This window comes from Penicillium atrosanguineum (assembly GCF_028827265.1).
Source record: "Penicillium atrosanguineum strain IBT 20685 chromosome Unknown utg000008l_segment0_segment0, whole genome shotgun sequence".
Classification (NCBI taxonomy): Eukaryota; Fungi; Ascomycota; class Eurotiomycetes; order Eurotiales; family Aspergillaceae; genus Penicillium; species Penicillium atrosanguineum.
In genome coordinates this window covers 1,410,680-1,431,041 of record NW_026623140.1, presented here as the reverse complement: position 1 = coordinate 1,431,041, position 20,362 = coordinate 1,410,680, and the positions used below count along the sequence as shown (strand labels likewise).

The 20,362-nt window shown below is 49.3% G+C and overlaps 5 protein-coding genes across 5 annotated transcripts; 3 read left to right on the top strand and 2 right to left on the bottom strand.

Annotated features, from left to right (window-relative positions):
• Positions 1-89: 89 nt before the first annotated feature.
• Positions 90-1,277, top strand: N7443_010046 (MFS general substrate transporter; the record flags this gene model as incomplete). The annotated part of the gene is made up of 2 exons (XM_056890102.1): positions 90-808; positions 890-1,277. The coding sequence occupies 2 exons, from the start codon at positions 90-92 to the stop codon at positions 1,275-1,277; spliced, it is 1,107 nt and encodes a 368-aa protein (XP_056736593.1).
• A 995-nt stretch (positions 1,278-2,272) lies between these two features.
• On the bottom strand, positions 2,273-4,654 carry N7443_010045 (ATPase inhibitor; the record flags this gene model as incomplete). The annotated part of the gene is made up of 5 exons (XM_056890101.1): positions 2,273-3,451; positions 3,512-3,658; positions 3,717-3,926; positions 3,981-4,373; positions 4,565-4,654. Coding segments are annotated over 5 exons (2,019 nt in total), but the record flags the coding sequence as incomplete, so codon positions are not given.
• A 277-nt stretch (positions 4,655-4,931) lies between these two features.
• N7443_010044 (uncharacterized protein) lies at positions 4,932-6,736 on the top strand (the record flags this gene model as incomplete). The annotated part of the gene is made up of 5 exons (XM_056890100.1): positions 4,932-5,129; positions 5,190-5,291; positions 5,347-6,012; positions 6,069-6,389; positions 6,443-6,736. The coding sequence occupies 5 exons, from the start codon at positions 4,932-4,934 to the stop codon at positions 6,734-6,736; spliced, it is 1,581 nt and encodes a 526-aa protein (XP_056736591.1).
• Positions 6,737-7,796: 1,060 nt separating this feature from the next.
• Positions 7,797-11,210, bottom strand: N7443_010043 (uncharacterized protein; the record flags this gene model as incomplete). The annotated part of the gene is made up of 1 exon (XM_056890099.1): positions 7,797-11,210. The coding sequence occupies one exon, from the start codon at positions 11,208-11,210 to the stop codon at positions 7,797-7,799; it is 3,414 nt and encodes a 1,137-aa protein (XP_056736590.1).
• Positions 11,211-12,263: 1,053 nt separating this feature from the next.
• On the top strand, positions 12,264-19,836 carry N7443_010042 (1-phosphatidylinositol-3-phosphate 5-kinase FAB1; the record flags this gene model as incomplete). Its single annotated transcript, XM_056890098.1, has 2 exons — positions 12,264-19,675; positions 19,725-19,836. 2 exons carry the CDS (start codon positions 12,264-12,266, stop codon positions 19,834-19,836), a joined length of 7,524 nt encoding a protein of 2,507 aa, XP_056736589.1.
• Between the last annotated feature and the right edge of the window lie 526 nt (positions 19,837-20,362).

The window sequence follows — 20,362 nt, the reverse complement described above, 5'->3', positions numbered from 1 at the left end:
TCTCGTAGACCCTTATAACTTGTTCTGTTCAAGAAGCATGTCACTTGAATATCGACCCCCTTTTTCAGCTGACATAGATCGACCTGAAAATGCTCATCACCAGCGTCGACGACTTTACACTCATCGATGACAACACTCCACATAAAATATATGCGCAGTTCGATGATCTCCGAGAAATCTGCCCAGTTGCGCACACCTCGGAGAATGGCGGATTCTGGCTTCTGACCCGATACGAGGACGTCAAGCGCGCCGCTTCCGACACGAACACGTTCATTTCGTCTGTCAAAGCAGTCATACCCAGTGATCCCCGAGGTATTCGTCGCCCTCCACTGAACACAGATCCACCAGCGCATACGCCTTACCGCACTGCACTGGATCGCACTCTAAAGCCTGCAAGACTCAAGAGATTGGCCTCAATCCTGGAGCAGCATGCCGAGCGGGAGTTCGATGCACTCTTGTATACCTCTCTAGACAGCAGCGATCACCTCGGTCATGTGCCAGGGACCAGTAATATTGATATTTCGGCCCAATTTGGTGCTTCCTTTGCTGCTTGGGTCGAGGTGTCATGGCTGAACCTTGAAGACGAAACCGCACCCGTCCTGGCGAGCACAGCAGCCAAATGGGTGAATGCCTGGCGGCGACAGGACTTGTCTGAGACAAGCAAACAGTCTGGACGACTGTACGAGCTTGCAAGAGATCTACTCGCTGATCGCAAAGCCGCCCCTCAAGATCCCGAACTTGATCCCGCGTCATCACTGTTGCGTGAAGTTGGGCCAGATGGACAGCCACTAGATGACGAACTTTTGGTGTAAGTTGTTATCCATATCACCTATATCTTATGCTTGCCCTAGCTGCAGTTTCTAATTGCTCATGATATATCTGCTTGTAGCGGTGCCCTTCGTCAGTCCCTAGTTGTGGGGATGGTCGCCCCTCCTATTCTCCTGGGAGACATATGCGCCCACCTCTCAAATGATCGAGCTTTGCAATCACGGCTGCGCGCCGACCCCTCCCTCATTCCCGCAGCCGTTGAGGAGTTTGTGCGCTTGTATGTGCCTTACCGAGGATTTTGTCGAACCCCAACCCACGCAGTTGACCTCCATGGCCGGACAATCCCGGCTGGTCAACCAATTACTATGACCTACGCAGCAGCAAATCGTGATCCGGAAGTATTCGAAGATCCAAATTCCTTTATTCTTAACCGTGAAAATATCAACTCGCATTTAGGATTTGGCAAAGGTAGACACAGATGTGCAGGAATGCCTTTAGCAAGGATGTAAGTGAGCCAGTCTATTTCTTTTTGGCCACATGCCACCACGTAGATGATGCGAAGACTCACCAAATTACTCTAGGGCCCTTCAAATTGCGCTGCGGACCATATTGAGGCTAACGACTGAGTTTGAGGTTAATGGGCCATTTCTGTATGCTGGCATGCCAGAGATGGGTATTACGAGTTGTCCTTTGAGGGTTGTGCGAGCGTGTTCTTTCTGATACAAATTTTTCGTCAAAGATTAGATCATTGGGATCCGTTTTTTCTAAGCCACCTGAAATGATCCAGGAATACTCCTTGAAACAGTATTTCAATCCGGCACAATTTCTTCTTAGATCCTTGTGGCTGGGAAGGCTATGACTTGATTTTGGAAACAATCGAATTTAGTTTAAGAAATCTGTTCGGAATGGTGAAAGGATATATTGTCCATGACCCACACAGATCTTGATTCAGGCCATTTTTCACAATGCTGGAGAAGCTGCTCAATGTATTCTTCCCCGTAGGACTAGAGAGAAAACAATACATCTTGAGCCTATGCAGGTAGTATCTGATATCGTTGATCTTGACGGAAATTGGACACTTGAACATACTATTGGAGACCAGCCCATTTGACTGAGGCTTGTTCCTTAAGCACATCCAGTTTCATCCACATAGGCAAGGTGGTACGAATGAAAATTCGAGATAAAGTGAAAATGTTCACAAGGTAGATATAAAATATGCTCTGTGGCCTTGACCCGAACAGAATTTCTCGACCAGCCTTTGGATACAGGAGTGCGGCTGATGCTAGATTTTGTTGCTTAGACATCAAACTCATCCCACAGAAAATCACTATCTCCTCAAGGTATAGGGTAGGATTTTCGAACAGGTAATCGTAAAAGGCTTCAAGCACGACTGGAATGATGCTTCGCGGTCCATTACATTTATTAGGTAGTGTTTCGACGCTTCCAAGTGTCCGTGAATTTAGAGAGATTCTTAAGAAATTTGTTAAGGCACATCTGATTGACATAGTTGAACCCAGGCACCAACCACCTCCTCCATTTCCAGCGCCACTCCCCACTGCAATGATAGACCTCGCAGAAGGGTTTGAATCGAAATCAACTCATAAGAAAGATCTTTTCGCGAACCTCGATCTCGGAATGACCCATCTATGAAGGCCAGGGTATCCTGCGTACTACCACTGTAGGCCCCGATGTTTAAGTCCTCCTCCACACCTGCTGAGTTGACTACCGCTGTCCAGTCAACTACCGAGGGCAAAACTATCTTCCCTGCTCCAGCTAGGGCGAATGCGCTGTATGTGGCTGCAGCTGCAAAAACAGCCCCCGGGACATTGACATCGTACGCCATACCAAATGGTAGGCAAACTGCAAGTTCATGGAGCTGCGAGGCGTGCAAAAGTGCGATTCGTGCTGCCCTGCTTTGTGTCCAGCGAAGTGGGTCAACAAACTGTTCATCTCGACTGTCACCGCCAAAAATTCGTTGTGGAATACTGTGGATGTAGCATAATCGGCGTGTGCCTCGTGCTGTGTTAACAACAAGATCCAAGCAGATCGTATGCCACTGCAACAATGTAGCAATTCGGCCTGTCGCTGATAATTTCTGGTCTTGAATTATCCGGCTCCGCAGTCTGCTCACAACCCGGCTGATATCCACCTTCCTAGGGACGCCTATAGGTGGTGGGTCTATGCGGTTGGCATCTGAGACAAGAGAGCGGATCCCCTCGAGGACAACCTTGTAGTTGAACAACGAGTTCCCGTACTGATATGTGGAAGGATAGTATTCTTCACAATCGTACTCAGCAAACAACACTCTGAACACGTCGCAAAATCGGATATTTGATTTGTGAGAAGGAATATTCTTATGCATCAGCCCAAGCCACTCGTCAGCAGTATTAGCATCAAACGTCAATTCGTCGCTTGGAAACGTGAGTGGATTAGCCATGTGTCGGACAAAAGTAGGATTGCCGCTGAACTGAGACACTACACCGTCAACAATATAGAGCCCCAACAGTGTGCGGATTCGAGTCTCCCGAGCAATCCAAGTGTGCCAAGCATGCGATATCATCTCCGGTGGAGAATCTGTGGGTGGCAAGGGAGCGTGGCCCAGCATCTCGTACATACCGCAGTGGCTGGCCCAGAAGATGGCCATCCCATGAAAGACTTGGCTCGTCATTCGAAGAGTTTTGCTCTACCCACACAATCAGATTAAGAAACCGGGAAGTGTGCGACTCAATAGCATCGAGTTTACCTTCGATAATGCAGCATAAATTTGACTTAAAAGCACAGTCTGGGCGAGGTGGACTCCGTTACACGAATCATAAGACCTTCTTTGGGCTAACATGCCATGCCACGATGTGGCGACGGCGGTATGTGCTAGCTGCCATAGTGCATCTGCCTAGGGATTTAATGGCGTTAAAAACATGAATTTTTCCTTACAGAGTATGAAACCTCACCTTGATTACCGCATCAAGGGTTCCCAAGAACAGTGCTCCTAGTGCGATGGCATTCAACAGCAACGGTGAGGGACAGTCACGGAAGACGAAAGTGGGTTGGTGAATGATTGGAAACATTGGTATCACATTCTTGAAAAACATGTGCAAGCTGCTATCAAGGAACCGTGATGTAAGCCCTGATAACACTGTGGGTGTCGTCACTTTGCAAAACTGCATTGGTAATTAGTAATTCAAGTGGCTATCCATGAGGCGCGAAATACTTACCGCTTCCCCGAGCAGCCCACTCAGTGAATGAATTGCTCGTTCACCATCTTCAACAAGGGCACTTCGATCTGATGGCGAGATGTCTGGTCCGTCAGATTTCGATTCCACGGGGTTGTAGGGTTCCTCGAACGTCTGTGGCATCGACGGTGCCCGCTGTTCCCAGGCCCCAGGTCCCACGGACAAAATGCTATGCAAAAGCTCCTCAGAATCGGGCCACAGTAATGACGAGCAGTCTTCAAGTGATATCCCAGTATGAGGTTGGTCGGTACCAATGTTATGCTCCGACTGATGCTGCTCCAAAGTAGGGGTGGTATTCTGGTTATCTTGCGGGTCTTCTGATGCATCCTTAAGAGATAAGTCGTAATGAATTCGGGTATGTCGATTCAAGACATCCTGTCGACCGAAACAGCGATTGCAGACAGGACAACGAAATGGTTTTGCTCCGGTATCTAGGGTCAGGTGTTACTAAAGCTAGACACATTTCCTGGAAGAAAGTTAGAGACCATACGAATGCGTTCATGTCTCTGTTTATGGTTCGTGTCAATCAGAAGAATAAGCAATATTCAGAGAGAAGCCCGCCTCACCTGAAGATGCTCTCGCTTGGTGTATCTTTTCCGACAGAAGCCACATTCCAGATTAAGCTTCTTGCGCCGACGAGGGAGAGGCGTGGACATTGTCAGTTCGTCGATCTTCCACGATTGTCTATGCACACGAGGGATGTGTCACTACAACTGAACTCAGAAGAATCGCTAACCTGCACCCCAGACTTTGATGGGGAACCGGGGAAAGCTTTGCTTCCTTTTGCGGGGTTGGGTGATTCTGTGGGGAACCTCATCAACGGCCGTGGTTCCCCACTACCACTGCACGATGCTCTCGAGCGCTAATAAATACGAACAAAATCCTTTCAGCGCATAGAGCTGTCAAGGCTGCTAGCATTGTGGGTTTGGAATCATGGAGCACCATCCCATAGAGACAAATGACAAGGCTTCCATTGCCGAAGTAGAGGTTGCGAAGCAAGGTCTCTCGGCTCGGGCTCGCTCAACGGTAGCCCACTATGTGCCTTCTACCGAGGAGGAACAGGCCCTTGATCGTCAAGTCAATCTAAAATTTGATTTCTGTATCATTCTAATTCTGTCATTGGGGTTCATCGTATGTTTAACCTCATCCAGGCAGATGGACTCTCGCCAAAATGATACTAATTCTACCAAGCTCTTGGGAATTGACAAAACAAATGTTGGATTCGTTGCCACTAGCAATTTTGTGGAAGAGGCTCACCTCAAATCCAGCGATATTGCGAATTCCGTTTCTTTGGTGAATGAAGTCCTTAATCGGTAATGGAACGTCCTCATTTCTAATATATCAATAGTTCTCCGCAACTTATGTTCCTCTCCAACCGATATCCAGTATGATCGGCCGGCGAGTGGGAGCAAAATGGTGGATGGGAGCCCTAATGATATCTTGGGGCTGCATCTGCATCGCGCATATCGCTATCAGGAACTCGACAACCTTTCTCGCGTTGCGTCTTTTACTAGGTGTCGCTGAAGCCGGTTTCACTCCTACTGCTTTCTATTACATGTCGGCTTTCTACCCGAAGTTCTCCCTTGGCTTTCGCATGGGACTCTTTTCGGGGATGTACTCTATCGCGGGAGCTTTCGCGGGCCTTCTTGCGTATGGCATACTCCACCTCGAGACATCAATGCTACAGGGATGGCAAATGCTGTTCCTCATTGAGGGAGTACTTACAGTGTTCGTGGCTATAATAGCTCTTACATTACTTCCAACAGACGTAACCCATGTATGGTTTCTTACCAAGAAGGAGAGAGCCCATGCCGTGCATCGGATGGAGCGAGATTTCCAAACGTTTGCCGACACAGACACGCAAGAATTTGGCTCACGTGCCGATAGCCTTGTCCACGGTGCCGAATCACCTTTTGCTGGTGCAAATGACAGTAACTTGTGGCAGGATATTCAAGATGTCTTAAAAGACTGGAGAAAGCTGCTCATCATTGTCTGCAACATTCTAAGCGTACTGGTGAGATTGACGCTATCTCATTATAACCCAGAATATGGTACTAATTTCAAATTTAGCCTGTTACTGGGTTCACCACGTTCTTGCCTCTCATCGTCGCGGGAATGGGATACAGCGGCATCAAAGCCACCCTAATGTCCGTTCCACCTTTCATTTCCGGAACCGCTGGACTTATTGTAATTGTCCTTTTATCCGACCATCTCAAGGAACGCAGTCTTTTGATAGTGATAGGCATGGCCCTGGGGCTAATAGGTTGTTTGGTTATGGCAACTTCATCAAATCCACAGCTGCGATACGGATTTGCGCATGTCTGTCTTTCGGGGGTATTTGCTGGAGGGCCCCTAGTTGCAGTGTGGCTTACGGGCAATACTCCATGCAAGGTACGTTCATCCGGGACAACAATTATTAGTAATTGCTTACAAAGAATATTCAGAGTACAAGGGCTTTTATTCTTGGCCTTAATGGGTGGTCTAACATTGCTGGTGTCATTGCTGGACAACTATTCAAATCGAAATATGCGCCCTCTTATCGTTATCCTTTGATTGTTACCATGATTCTGATCGCAGTCGGTATGCTTGGATTTTGTCTCGTGAGGGCTTTGTACATGGTAGAGAACCGCCGTCGTCGTAAAGAGATGGCAGAATGGGACGAAGCCAGGTTTGCGCTAGAGGGGTCGAGTATTGAGAGGCGAGGGGACCAGCGACTTACTTGGATCTACAGTTACTAACAATGTTCCGTACCCTGGGTGTTTCTTTTAAAGTTTAAGAGGGTGCCAATCGACAGGAAGAATCAGTCTTGGAAGCGACTCTTTAAGGCGCTTGGTTACCGCTAACTATGTCATTATTTTTCATGACGGTGCACTACAACTGAATGATTATATAACATTTTGTGCTATCGATCTTTAGGTTTCTCTACAAACTTGTGATAGTATAGAAACATCATGGAGTCCTCCACAAGTAGAGTTCGACTAGATTTTCGAGACGTTGTATCAGAGTATTTACAGGCAGATTGAAGCTCTGAACAGGATAAATTACTTGACTCCTTGCTGGTCGGTTTTGAATGATCACTTTACAAGTTCAGCAGGGCTGCTTTGACCCTATTTGTCTTTTTTCTACGACACATATCGCAGGTCCGAGTGACGCGCTTATGGAACCTTCTATTTATGACCGAATGCGATGACATGTTTCTATCAAAGTATTATCTAGCCCAGGCAATACGGATGAAGCGAATGGTGTGCCAGACGGAAGCGGACTACAAAACTGGAGATCGGGAGAAGATGTGGGGAACCAAGTTCCCCACCTTTACCTCAGAGCAGCCTGATGTTAAGATCACCTAAATCTCCAAGAGGGCGACGCATGTTACACTTTAGAGAGCGGGTAGACTAGTCCCATACGATATTATGTATGTCGTTCGTCTTGTTTTGACGACCCAGATTGATTAGTGATATATGTAACCTGCGACCTTTCCCAAACCCTCCATCTATGTTATTCTACTTCCAAGGATGTCAGCCTTGAACCTGGGAAAGAGTTTAGGTTAATAAAAGGGGTATTTCAGATTCATCATCTGTAGACATATGTTGCGAGAGATAAATGTATAAAAGTAACATGATGCAGAGATAAGTGATGGGCTCGAATATCCACATAATGCAGTTTCGCACCAGCTTCCTTGCTCAAATGCTTGCAAAGAGACTGAATTAATACTTAGCCATTAGCCATATTCACCCGACGCCCATGAGCGAGCAAGACCGGGAGAAACCCCAGATTATGGAAAAGGACCGGAAAAGTTTCTCAACAACGGTGAATCGCACGGCGAATCACGCCCTTGTCATCGAGGAGAATCTTTGCTCCCCCACGCCGAAGACGGTCAGTTAATACGTTCTGATCTGCCTCAGCATAGCGCTTGAACGGTGTGTTGTGGTCGTCGGACCACACGGAGCCTTTGGGACGAATATGCCGTAACGAGACGAACCAGTTCTCGTCCTCGTATTTCGCTTCAGGGGACATGACTGGTATGGGAAGGGCTCGTGAAGAGGAGGCCGGTGGGGTTGACAAGAAGCTTTCGTCACCGAGTTCGACACTAGCGGTTTCATGGTAGGTGTCTTCTAGGTCGGTTTCTTCAATTTCACCTACGTGATCATCATCTGCATCATTTCGTACGTCGTGAGGATTGTCTGGCGGTTGTTCGAAACTCGGCTCCAAGCTGTGAAGAGTGGGTTTGACATCCCTTGTTTCATCGGATTCCATAGAGTATATTGGGTCATCTCTTGAATCATGATAGTTTGAGCCTAGCCCTTCCACTTTGATCGAAACAGAATCGACCGGCGAAGAGGGAACGAAGTAAGGACTGACCGTATCAGGAAGGCTACCCAGCGTGACTTCCTTGATCGGTTCGGCATGCAAGTTTGGGGGATTTTCCGCCAGATTTGTCGCAAATGAAGATACTGTGACTTCATTTTGAGCAGCAGGCGGGTCTAGCTGCACTTGGCTGCTGGCAATTAGGGGTACCAATTCAGTTGGAATGAATTGTGACGCCGCAATTTCGACACTGTGGGCTGCCAGGCTGCGTTTTCTGTGGATCGGGTGTGTGAAGTTCAGAAGGAAGAACTCTTCGTACATTAGCGTTGTTGAATCCTGGGACACACGCTGTTCAATGTGTGAAGAATATTGCTGGAGATGCATGATGATGAAATCATCCCACAAAAATGACCGCTGGAGCTTCCCATCTGCTCGAACTGCCTGTAGCCTGGAACACAACTCGATGAAGTGGTCGAAGTCCCCAGTATATGCTGAGTAGTCATCACAAAATCTCTTGTATACTTCCTTGGCCTGTGCAACCTTCTCCGGGTTGCCAATATGTGCTAAACGTCTGGCTACAAGAGCAGCGTTTTGAGTATTTTGCGTGTCCGTCGATTTTTCGCTCACAGTCTCATTGTCAAGTGGCAAAATTCTTTGGCTTTTTGATGGAGAGTAGTCCTGATCAGGGACGGGAATGTTGAAACAACCTGTTGTAGAAACTTGCGAAGAAATCATAGGTACGTCTGGTGAGATATACCCTTCCATCGGTCTCTGATTTTGCTCATTGAGCTGTGTCGAAGCTGGCTCGTTGGAGCTCGCAAAAAGCAGACATAAAGGCTCAGCAGTTGCTTGTTGGCCTGACCAGGGAATATTTTGGTGGCGATAAGCTGGACCAGAGGAATCAAGGACGATCTCTTGGGATTGAGTTGTATTCTGTGATGGCACATTCGTGCTGCTGTTTTGGGTCTGGGTCCCTTCGACATCAATCCGAGGTGATCCATCGCCTGTGGGATGAGAAGATGGATCGAGTCCTTCGTTTGATATTTGGCTTTTCTCATAGCTTCCATAATAGGGATAGGTGTTGAGGACTCGCGAAGGCGATGATGTTTTTTTGGCCTGAGAAGAAGGCATTTGCGTATGGGGAGGTCTGAGTTCACTTTCCTGATTGCTTGGCTCATTGCCGCGCAGTCGACCATTGTTATTTGCAGGAGTCTCTACAACTTGAACACGATTCCCGTTCGCTCCTGGGAGCGAAGCCCCTGAGCTTGCCGCATCTCGCTCAACCTGAGTGCTTTGTGTCGGATCTGGCCAGCTTTCGCCAAGTCCCAAAGGCACAGAAGTGTCCATTATTGACTCATCGCTTTCGTCGCCCGAATCGTCCTGGTTAGGTTGGATAGCAGACTCCAGGCTGCTGAGCTGTGTGGGTGACTTCTCAGACAACTCTGGAGCTTGGTATGATGCTTGACCCTCGAGCGACAGGGAATGATCTGATTGATCAAGGTTAGCATCGCCTTGTCCAAATTCAATTAGGGATGCTTCGACTGAGGCCATGATCTTGTCGGCATCTGCATCGTTTCCTTCAAGGGACCGAGGGTCCTCAGCCGCCGATTCCCCAGAGGCACTCTGAGATGCCTCAGTATGTCTTATTAGACGATTGAATCCCTTTTTAAAACCAGTCGCATCGCCCTGATAATCATGTTTATTTGCTTGGTGAGCAGCATTCCACCCAAGACTCGGAACCGGCTTAATGCCGATAAAGCTTGATTGTCTCACGGGGCTGCTATCTGGAAGGCGATTCTCAAAGCGACTTTTCTCTGGAGTTGGCGTCCAATCGATTGGGGTCCCTTCGGATCCAGAGTCATCATTATCAGAAGACATGACGGTATCTTGTGTTGGAGTAGGAGGCTGCTCTAGTATAGGCTTGGCTTCTTCTGTTTGTCGATGCCTGCGCTCTGCAATGCTGTTCCATTGTCTCAAAAGCGAAGGAGGCACATGCCCTTGGGGCATTTGCTCATTCGGCATAGGTGGGATCCAAAGTTTTTCCTCGAGCAGGTTCGCCTGATCTTTTGGAATAAAGACCTCATTTGATGCTATCATTTCAATCCCTTCCCACGGATTCACCCTGTTTGACCGAGACGAACAAATTGGGGCAGGTTCTGGATTGACATAATCTGCCTTAGTGCTCTTTGCTTCAGCATGGGATGTACCAGATTTATCCTCTGCTGGCTTTCCAACTTCGGGGAGTTCTTTCAAGGTTGCCTGGGGAATGTCGATTCGCTGTCTCTTCAACAACGGTGAGTCCCCCTTCGATTTTTGGCGTGCATTTTCATCATCAGCCAGCTTGGGTTGTGTATCCACGCTCTCGCGCTGTCTTTTCCGAGGAAACGGTCCCTCAACTGCATGCAATGGCTGAGTAGCAGGGTGCTGTGTGGCCAGAGAATCTTCTTCAGTTCGATTGGCTTCATGGACTGTTGCATCATTCAAGCCGCCACGAGGAATTTGAGACGAAACAGAATTTTTATCTTCATCCTCGTCAGAAGCCGAGCCAATTGGAATTCGCTGGGAGGAGAGACCCAACGGTTCAAAGGATTCGTAGACTGTTTTTCCCTCGCTTCCACTCCCGATTCGAGAAGCAAACGCGCTCCCTTGACTTCTGTCATTTAACCTAGGAGCTAACGGGCTGAGAAGCTGGAGTTTATTTGCAACTCGATCGTCACCACATATTGGCTGAGTTGAGCCCTTATGGTCAGATAACTCGTCTTGACGTGGCAAAGAGTCTCGCGAAGTAGTTCCAAAGAATGAGCGAGACGAAGGCATGAGGCGCTGGAGAAGCTCAGCCGGCGCACGCAAAAGGGAACGACCTGGCTTGGAAGGGGGATTCCCTGTACAACAATCATCCCTGGGCATCTGGGAGAACAATTGCTGTGAGCTAACAGCATTCACAGGACTACTTTGCCGCTCATCTGGCTGGTATTGGTTATGGGTGACAGATTCGTCAGGTCTGGGCACCGGAGACACTGGTATATTCGGGTTGTGAATTCTCCGAGAGTTTGTAGCCTTCTGGCGAGCTCTTTCCAAAACGGACCTCAGGGTTTTCTCTTTCCTCAACTTTTTGGTGGGTAGATACTTGAGAGGTCCGTTATCCCAGTCGATGCAAAACTGGTTAATATGAAGTCGTACATCGGCGGTCGAGTATTGGAAAACGAGCCGAAAATCCAAAAGCTTTATACGATGTTTTTTTGGCCCGTCTATCGGCTTCAGGCTCTCCAATTCGACTTGGAGCGTAGCAAGTGACTCTTGAGATATGGTCGCATCGATCTGATTGTTCGAATCCATCAAAACCGCGGTGTCGGATAGCGAGCCTAGACCCCACTAGTCGAAACCGAATTATTAGCGATCCTCAGATCCGAAATGTGCCGGGGTAGGGTATACCTCTGCCACGATGGCTGCATCGGTGAAATTTATGACATTGAAATGCAGACTGGCCCCGTCATCCTCTATTTCAATGGCGCTCCGCGGAGACTCGCCCAGGTAGAAGGACAAGCACACCCCCACGACCTGCGCGATCCAGGGGTGCATCAGCTCGGGTGTCATTGCGAAGATCCACGACAGTGATAAGTTTGCGAAGTCATTCTCCTGGTGAAGAGCACCTTGACGCAGTGATCGCAACTGCGAGCTGTCAAAGGCCGGAGCGATAAGCGATAAGAAAAACGACGCGACGGACGCGACCGCTGAGTCAGCAGAACCACGTCATTGCACGGTTGCTTGTGTGGAGAAAGCAAGGGCGATCAACTCTTTTTCTTTATCTTCTCTTTATCTGTCTCTCAGATCTAGAGCATCTCCCGGGTGCCTGGATCCGTTCGAGTCTCTTTCCACTTTTTTCACAGCGAATGACTCGGCTACAAACAGCACCCACATCCTTGGCGGGGATGATCTACGGGCTTTCGGCCTGACCGCAACATGCCCGCTTCCATGGACCAGAGGTCGCATGGAACCTCGAGCCCTTCCGCGTCGTCCGCATTCCTTCCGCTTGGACGGCGCGGCTCGAGGACATCCCTCGCAACTACTCAGACAGATCGAGAAAACATGAATGCGGCGCTGGACCAGATCCATACGGCCGCCTACCAGTCCGACTCGCTGACACATTTCAACGACTTTACCAATCCCCCAGCCCCGATCCCCGCATCAGATGACAAACGCCTCTCGGAAGAGTTACAGGGAGGTTTCAGTGGATTGTATAGCCGTTTCAGAACCTCGGTCGGCGGGATCGTTAGTGGTGGAGTAAAATCAGCGGACAGGAGTGCTGCAGAGACCCCTGCTGTCAAGAGCCCGCCGCCGGAGCGCTCGATGACCAAGTCTGCGTCGGACTTTGTCACCGAACCTGCGGACAACCGACATCTCCCATCATATCCGAACTCATCGCAAGGCTCAAGGCTACAGTCACCAGTGGTGGCAAGTTTTCACCAAGCTGCGGATGCCGTGGCGCAGCCGAGCGTCGGAAAAGGCTCTAAGATGTCCTCTAAGACTCCTAGTGTATCTTCCAAGGCTTCTGCTTCTCCTTCTCCGGGAACTAAAGCCGCCATCGCTCCGCTGACAAAATCCAGCGGCGGTCCCATGGTAGTGGACCCAGCGATCACCCAACTTAATGTGAGTGGTGTGACTACAAGTCGACCATCGAGGAGTAGCTCAATCAATGCTCCTGCTCCAGGGTTGAAGAGTGCCGATTCGGCCAGTATCGCCAGCAAGGACGGGCCGATAGACACATCCATGAGCCAGACGTCTTCAGTCTTGAGCCAGAACCTGTCACATTCGCCGGTTTTGTCTACAAAGACGTATGAGAGCAACTATGGGGACCATGGCTCATTAGAGGCTAGTGAAACACTACCACCAGTTGAAGGTCCAGCCTTCGAGACTAGACCCCGAAATTTGTCGTCTGCAGACCAATCCAACCTTCCTGATAATATGTCCCAGTCGGCCATGTCTCGAAGTTCGAAGCATACCGAGCATGTGCAAGACTCATCGTCTCAGAGTCGAGAAAGTAGATCGAATTCAAGGATGTCTTTCGCACAAGATGAGTCTGCTATGCCGACGCCTGCGTCAACCAGTCACCTACGAGCAAATACCAATGAAGGAAGCCCATTCTCTGCGGATTCGGCTATGGATGGTAAAGCACCGGCTACTTTCAACAAAACAGAAACTGGCGAACAATCTAAGCCTTCTACTTCAACAAAATTCTTCGATAAACCAATCACGTCGGCTAAAGGCGGGCGATTCCCTGGCTACGTGATGTCCCGAGCATCTACGGCTGAGACGATGACCTCGGTGTCTTCTTTGCCGCCACTGTATACTGGTCCAAAGGCAGGGCCTGTTCAGCAAGACAATCCACTACCTTTTGCGACGCGCGATAGTGGCGTTTCACAGCTGAGAAGTAAATTGCTCAGCAAGGACTTCTGGATGCGCGATGAGAACGCTAAAGATTGCTTTCATTGCGGCGAGCCTTTCACGACATTTCGCCGAAAGCATCATTGCCGCACCTGTGGCCAAATTTTTGATTCCAGGTGCACGCTTCTCATACCAGGAATACAATTTGGTCAGCCTGGCTCCATCCGTGTTTGCAAGCCTTGTGAGGCTATGATTAATGCACATGATGATGACTCTTCCGAGTTTTCTGATAGTGAGCAAAGTCCCGTCGCCATGAATTCCCGGATACCAGAGCTCACTTTGGGAAACAACGGAGCTCGACTGTCTGCGGATGACGATGATACCGCGTCAATCATGTCACAGTCGATCGATCATGTTCTCAGGGCCCCGACGATGGCTATTCCGGCAACTCGCCGCGCGGGCGAGGGGCATAACCGTCGATCTGCCGTGCTGGAGATCAATTCAGACCGCCCTCTGGCCAGGCCTACTTCATCACGCTCATTGAAATCATCATTAGGAAGTAGGGGTCATAATATGGGCCACAAACGTCATGGTTCTCGCCAACAGCAATATATTCGGAGCTTCAAGCCTTACCATGAAGATCGAGCACCATTCCAGCGCCGCAACCTTGATGATTTCCCTGTTGAATCCCGGCTCCCTGCCTTTCACAGAGACAACATTATTGATCCAGATCTGGCTCAGTATCTCTCAGATGATGCATCAAGTGCGGATGAACAGCCTAGCCTTATGGCTGCGGTCTCTGATAACAATTTATCTAAAAGTGGTGGAGACCAAGAGAGAGCGACCCTCAGTGGATTCCTGGCTGCTATGAAAAAGGGCAGATCTGCTTTTGGGGATCGAAGCACCCCAAGTATCAATCAGTCTGGACGCGATGCAGATGAAGCTAGTCTTTCTAGCTCAAGAGCAGTAAACCTGCCTCGCTCCTCTCGCCGCCGAAATATGAGTGTGGCTAGCAGCGTACACATTCGTCAATCTCCAAGGGCCTCAAAAGAAGGCATGTTCCCTCATGACTTAGCATTTCCAGGGGTTCCCTTTCCTATGGGCTTGAAAGACTGTGGTTTCAAGATGACCAGAAGCTCTTCGATGCAGGGGCTTAGTGCGCCGCTAGTTGAGCTCAATAAAGCTAGTCTGGAACATGTTAGAAGGCTTCTGCGACAGCTTCTAGCCGAATCATCCGTGCCACATGGAGAGAGCTGGGAAAACGCCCTCCTGCCAATTCTTTTGAAGGCGGCGGATGAGGTTGATCCTGATGTCGAGCACGGTGATGATATGGATGTACGTCACTATGTTAAAATCAAGAAAATTCCCGGCGGCAAGCCGGGTGACACGTCCTACGTTTCAGGCCTGGTGTTCACCAAGAATTTGGCTCTGAAAAGCATGCCGAGAAGTATTCCACGTCCCAACATCTTGATTATCACTTTTCCTCTCGAGTATGCTCGCCAACAACACCACTTCATGAGTCTTGAGCCGGTCATTCGACAGGAGAGAGAATTCTTGGAAAACCTTGTCACCCGAATCGCAGCTCTCCGGCCAAATTTGCTGCTCGTTGAAAAACACGTCTCAGGGCTGGCTCTCCATCTTCTAGAACAAGCTGGTATCGCAACTGCTCATAACGTCAAGCCATCTGTTCTTGAAGCTGTGTCAAGATGTACCCATACTCGCATCGTGGCTTCCATGGACAAACTTCTGAGCCCTTCTCCGCATAGTGATTGCAGCAGCTTTGACATGAAGACTTATGTGTACAAGGGTCGCAGAAAGACATACATGTACATTTCCGGATGCCGGAAAGATCTCGGGTGCACAATCGTATTGCGTGGGGGCAGCGAAGAGGTCCTTGGAAAAGTGAAAGAGATCACCGAGTTTATGATCTATGTTGTGTATAGCCTGCGACTAGAGACCTTTTTGATGCGGGATGAGTTTGCGAAACTGCCAACAGCATTTACCGATGATCCGAAGATTGTATCCTGCAGTTTTGAGAAGCAAATTACAATCAATGATAGCAACGGAAATTCCACGGACCCAGACAACCCAGACGGCAAGCCAACTCAGGACTCAACGGGCAAACAAGTGTCAACTGAAATCATCGAAATTCCGGATGATGTTCCCATGCCAACATACTTTGACGACATGGTCCAGGCTTATAAAACAAAGCTTCTGTCTGCCTCGCCCTTTGTGAAATTTGAACCACCATATCTGCTTATGCGTGTGAGAGAGATAGGCCGCAGGCTAGCCTACTTGAAACGGCTCCGTGACCAGCATGGATTGTCCGAAGAAAGCATAGACGAGAAGGCTAAGCCGCAGAAGTTCACTCTCATTACCCCCGAGATGGTTCACGAGTCTCCGCACGATGCTTCACCCAAGGTCAAAGAGGTGCTTCGCGCAGCCCATGACGCCGAATATGATAGGACACTCTATCATTACCAAACGCAGAAACGGCAGTGGGAGGCCTACGTAGCTGGTAACCATGACATGTTTGATCCCTACGCCCACCAGAACATTGTCGTTCTCTTCAGCCTTGTGTGCACCACAACATCAATTCCCTGCTCTGGGCCCGATATCTTTGCCCTGGAGTTCTACAACGAACATGAGGATGATACAGTGTTTGAGTCGGACTGTCCTTTGGGACAGTATGTCCAAGAGCTTTGCGCCGGGGCGAGTGATGTCTGCACCGCCAATGGCTGCGAAAAACGAATGTTCGAGCATCATCGCCAATATGTTCATGGTGAGGCGCAGCTCAGCATTGTGGTCCAGCCTTACCTCTGCAAGATGCGTGGGCTACATGACACAATACTGATGTGGAGTTGTTGCAAAATCTGTGGCAATGAGACTCAAGTCACACCCATGTCTAAGAATGCATACAAATACTCATTTGCCAAGTACCTCGAGATTACGTTCTGGGGTAGAAATCTGCACGCTCGCGCCGGGGTTTGTCCCCATGATCTCCAGCGTGATCATCTCCGCTACTTTGGTTATAAGGATCATGCTGTTCGCATTCAGTATGATACTATTCACCTTCTTGAAATCATTGTTCCGCGGCCCCGAGTCACCTGGAAAGTGGACAATGATTTAAAGATGCGAAATGATGTGTTCAGGCGCCACGAATCACGGCTCAACAAGTTCATGGCTTCCGTTGTTGTGCGTTTGAAAAGTATTAACCTTGAAAGTGTCGTGCCCGAGCTCTCGGATAAAGCTAAAAAGGAGATTGAGTGGTTGATCAAGATAGCCAACGATGACCAGGCTGCATTGATTCGCCAATTGCAGGAGAAGTACAGCAGTTCTCGGTACTGGGAGGTCATACCGCTAAATGAAGTTCTTCGTGCTGTTCAAGAGAAGGTGGTTGAATGGGATACCACCTTTGCCGAGTTTGAAAAGAACTTCTTCCCCTCAGAAAAAGATATCAAGCGGCTAGCAACGCTGCAATTGAAGAAAATCTTCCTTGACAAGGATGCCACATCTGTGACAGCCGATGATTCTCTACCGACTCCGACCAATGTGGACGATGAGAACGCTCAGCCAAACGAAGAACCGCGGATGTTGCGGCGCATGACCATCTCTCCGGAAAAGGCGAAGAATGTTCTTGTGTCTGTTGTTGAACAAGAACACACCGGTAAGAAGCACCGGGAGACCCAACAGGAGCTCAGTGAATTGCCACCATTGCCTGCCTCTCCAACAGAAAATCGGTTGTCTGTCGATGCTGTCAATGGCAAACGATCTTCTCCGCAAGACGAAGTCGTTGCGCAGGAAGAGGTCCGGCATCTTGATCTGGCAGTTCCCTCTGGTCAGTCTGAAGCGCTGGCCATCGACGCAATTACCCCGGATGCTATATGGGTCCCCACGGAAGCACCGACCCCAGCCGATGTACAAGGCAACGGACTAGATTCCCCGCAGTTGTCACCGAAATCGACCAGGCCTTCGAGAACATTTGACTCAAAGGCGCGAGATGAGAGCGTTATCGAGGTACCAACTACACCTCCGAATCGGCCTTCTGCAATTCCAAGACTTACTGAGGGGGCTTTCCGACGTTCCGGCAAAGCACGTTCTCCTCCTTTGGTACGTGCACAGTCTCAGCCGGCGCATCTTCTTCGAGAAAGATCACTATCTGGCTTCAAACTAGGCCCGCCGCCTTCGAATGAACCAGATACTGCCCAGGGGGAGTCGACCAAGACATCAGAAAAGAAATTCACCGACCGCATCGGCTTGAGTGCTTTGAAGAATGGTAGATTCGCTCCGGGGCACTCTCTTATCCCGCGATCTACTCCCAAGAAGAATGGCAGCAATCGTGTGTCCAACCTTGCCAGGCATTTTGAGCAACTGAGCCGTGAATTTGAGAAGGAAAGACAACGTGAAAGACGGCAACGCGCTGCACGAAGCACACACTCCCGCGCATTCCCCTTGGCCTCTTCGAAGCCTATAGTAGAGGTCTATCGAAATGTCAAGGAGGCTGTTGAGGAGCGAGAGCCTCCTGTCGATGGCGATGAGTCTGTCCCGGCGGCACCTCAAATTCCAACAGATGAGTCGGGCAGAGGGAGTGACGAATTCGGTGATCACCCGGACCAAAACCAATTGGAAGCCATGCCTCCAGGAAAGATTGTGGAGTACTTCCAGCCAGGAGGCCATCGACTTGACTCGCAATTGATGTCAGAAAACGAAGAGAACGAAGAGAACGACGGGGATGACGCGCCCAGTGACGAAGAGCACATCGCAGGCGAGGAGTTGCATCCAGTGGATTCCCGGGAAGAGGCTAAGCTGCCCGAGGACGACTCACTTGATTTCAAGGACTTAGCAAAGCATGACCGCACATGGCTTCTGAACATTCTGACGAACTTCTGGTCTGAACGGTCTGCTAGTGGATGGCCAGCTCTCGAGTATCCCCTCAGTGTGAACGATCATGTCTTTGCGGACTGCGATATTATCGTGCGAGAGGACGAGCCGAGCTCTTTGATTGCCTTTGCGTTGGACTCGTCTGACTATAAGGAAAAGTTGACAAGCATTCAAAAAAGATTTGACGAGATCGAGAAGCAGCCAGAGAGCCCCATTGTTACTGCAGAAGCCGCAAGGGAGGCTCGAGTCGAACATGCTCTCTTGCGGGAGACTGGTACACATCTAAAATATCAATTCCAGGAGGGTCAGGCAAGGATGCTATGCAAAGTGTTCTACGCTGAGCAATTTGATGCGCTACGCATCAAATGTGGTGTTGCCGATCGGATCGTCGAATCGCTCTCCCGTTGCGCGAAATGGGATTCTAAGGGTGGTAAGACAAGGTCACTGTTCCTGAAGACATTGGACGATCGTTTTATCCTCAAATCCTTGTCACCGGTTGAGACCCAGGCTTTCCTCAAATTCGCTCCGGCTTACTTCCAAATAATGTCTGAAGCATTGTTCCACGAGCTGCCGACTGCCATTGCCAAGATGTTTGGTTTCTACCAGGTTATCATCAAAAACCCGACTACTGGAATTGAGTTCAATTGGTTCCTTCTGTTGATGGAGAACCTCTTTTACGACCGAGCCCCGAATCGCATTTTCGACCTGAAGGGCTCAATGCGAAACCGCAAGGTCGAAAGCACAGGCGAGCGTGATGAAGTCCTGCTGGATGAGAACATGGTCGATTTCATCTACGAATCCCCCCTCTTCGCACGAGAGCATTCGAAGAAACTCCTCGGTCAAAGCGTGTGGAATGACACTCTTTTCCTCGCCCGCCAGAATGTGATGGACTACTCGCTCATGATTGCAATTGACGAAAAACGGAGCGAGCTCGTGGTCGGAATCATCGATTGTATCCGCACGTACACATGGGACAAGAAACTCGAGTCATGGATTAAAGATCGCGGCTTTGCCGGCGGTGGTCGCAATCGCCCTACCGTAACCAGTCCCAGGGAGTACAAGAGTCGATTCCGTGAAGCCATGGCGCGATATGTCCTCCAGGCACCGAGGTCAGCCGACACCAACCCATTCAAACTACTCAGATGCTGACCCAACCAGTTGCTGGCATCAATTCCAGCCGATGTATCGATACCTGCAGGGCGATAACCAGATCTCCCAGGTCACAGACCTGGATGCCGATGGAATTGTGGAAGCCGGTACTTCCCAATGATGGAAATTGCGATCCACGACACGACCACATAGAAGCACATATGATGACCTTTTTCTGTCCCTTTTATTTTTCTTTTTCTTTTTTGGTTTGATGATAGATGACTTGATGACATTGCATTGATGCCCCTGAATTGCATGGAGAGTCCCGGGGCAGTATACACGAAACATTGCCGCAGCTGCAATCTTGCCTCAGAGCTATTGTATATGTTTCTAGCGAAGACTGTCATAATCTTGGCTTCAGTCGAGTTTCTTTTCATCCCGATCACTCCAGAGCTGGATCATGTACATTCTTTTGAATGATTGCCACTAGGTAGTTCAACGCCAATATATCTTGCATATAACTTGGGAAACAAAACCATGATCACTTTTAGCCGTGCATACCTCTCCAGGGACATCCATTGACCAGAATCCAGGCTTTAGGCCTTGCACGCCGGGTTAAAGGAACCCGACTATTGAGGATCCCACGATCCCGAAAACCCTCGGCAGAAACCGGGAGCCGATGGAGCTGCCCTCGGGAACTGCGTTAA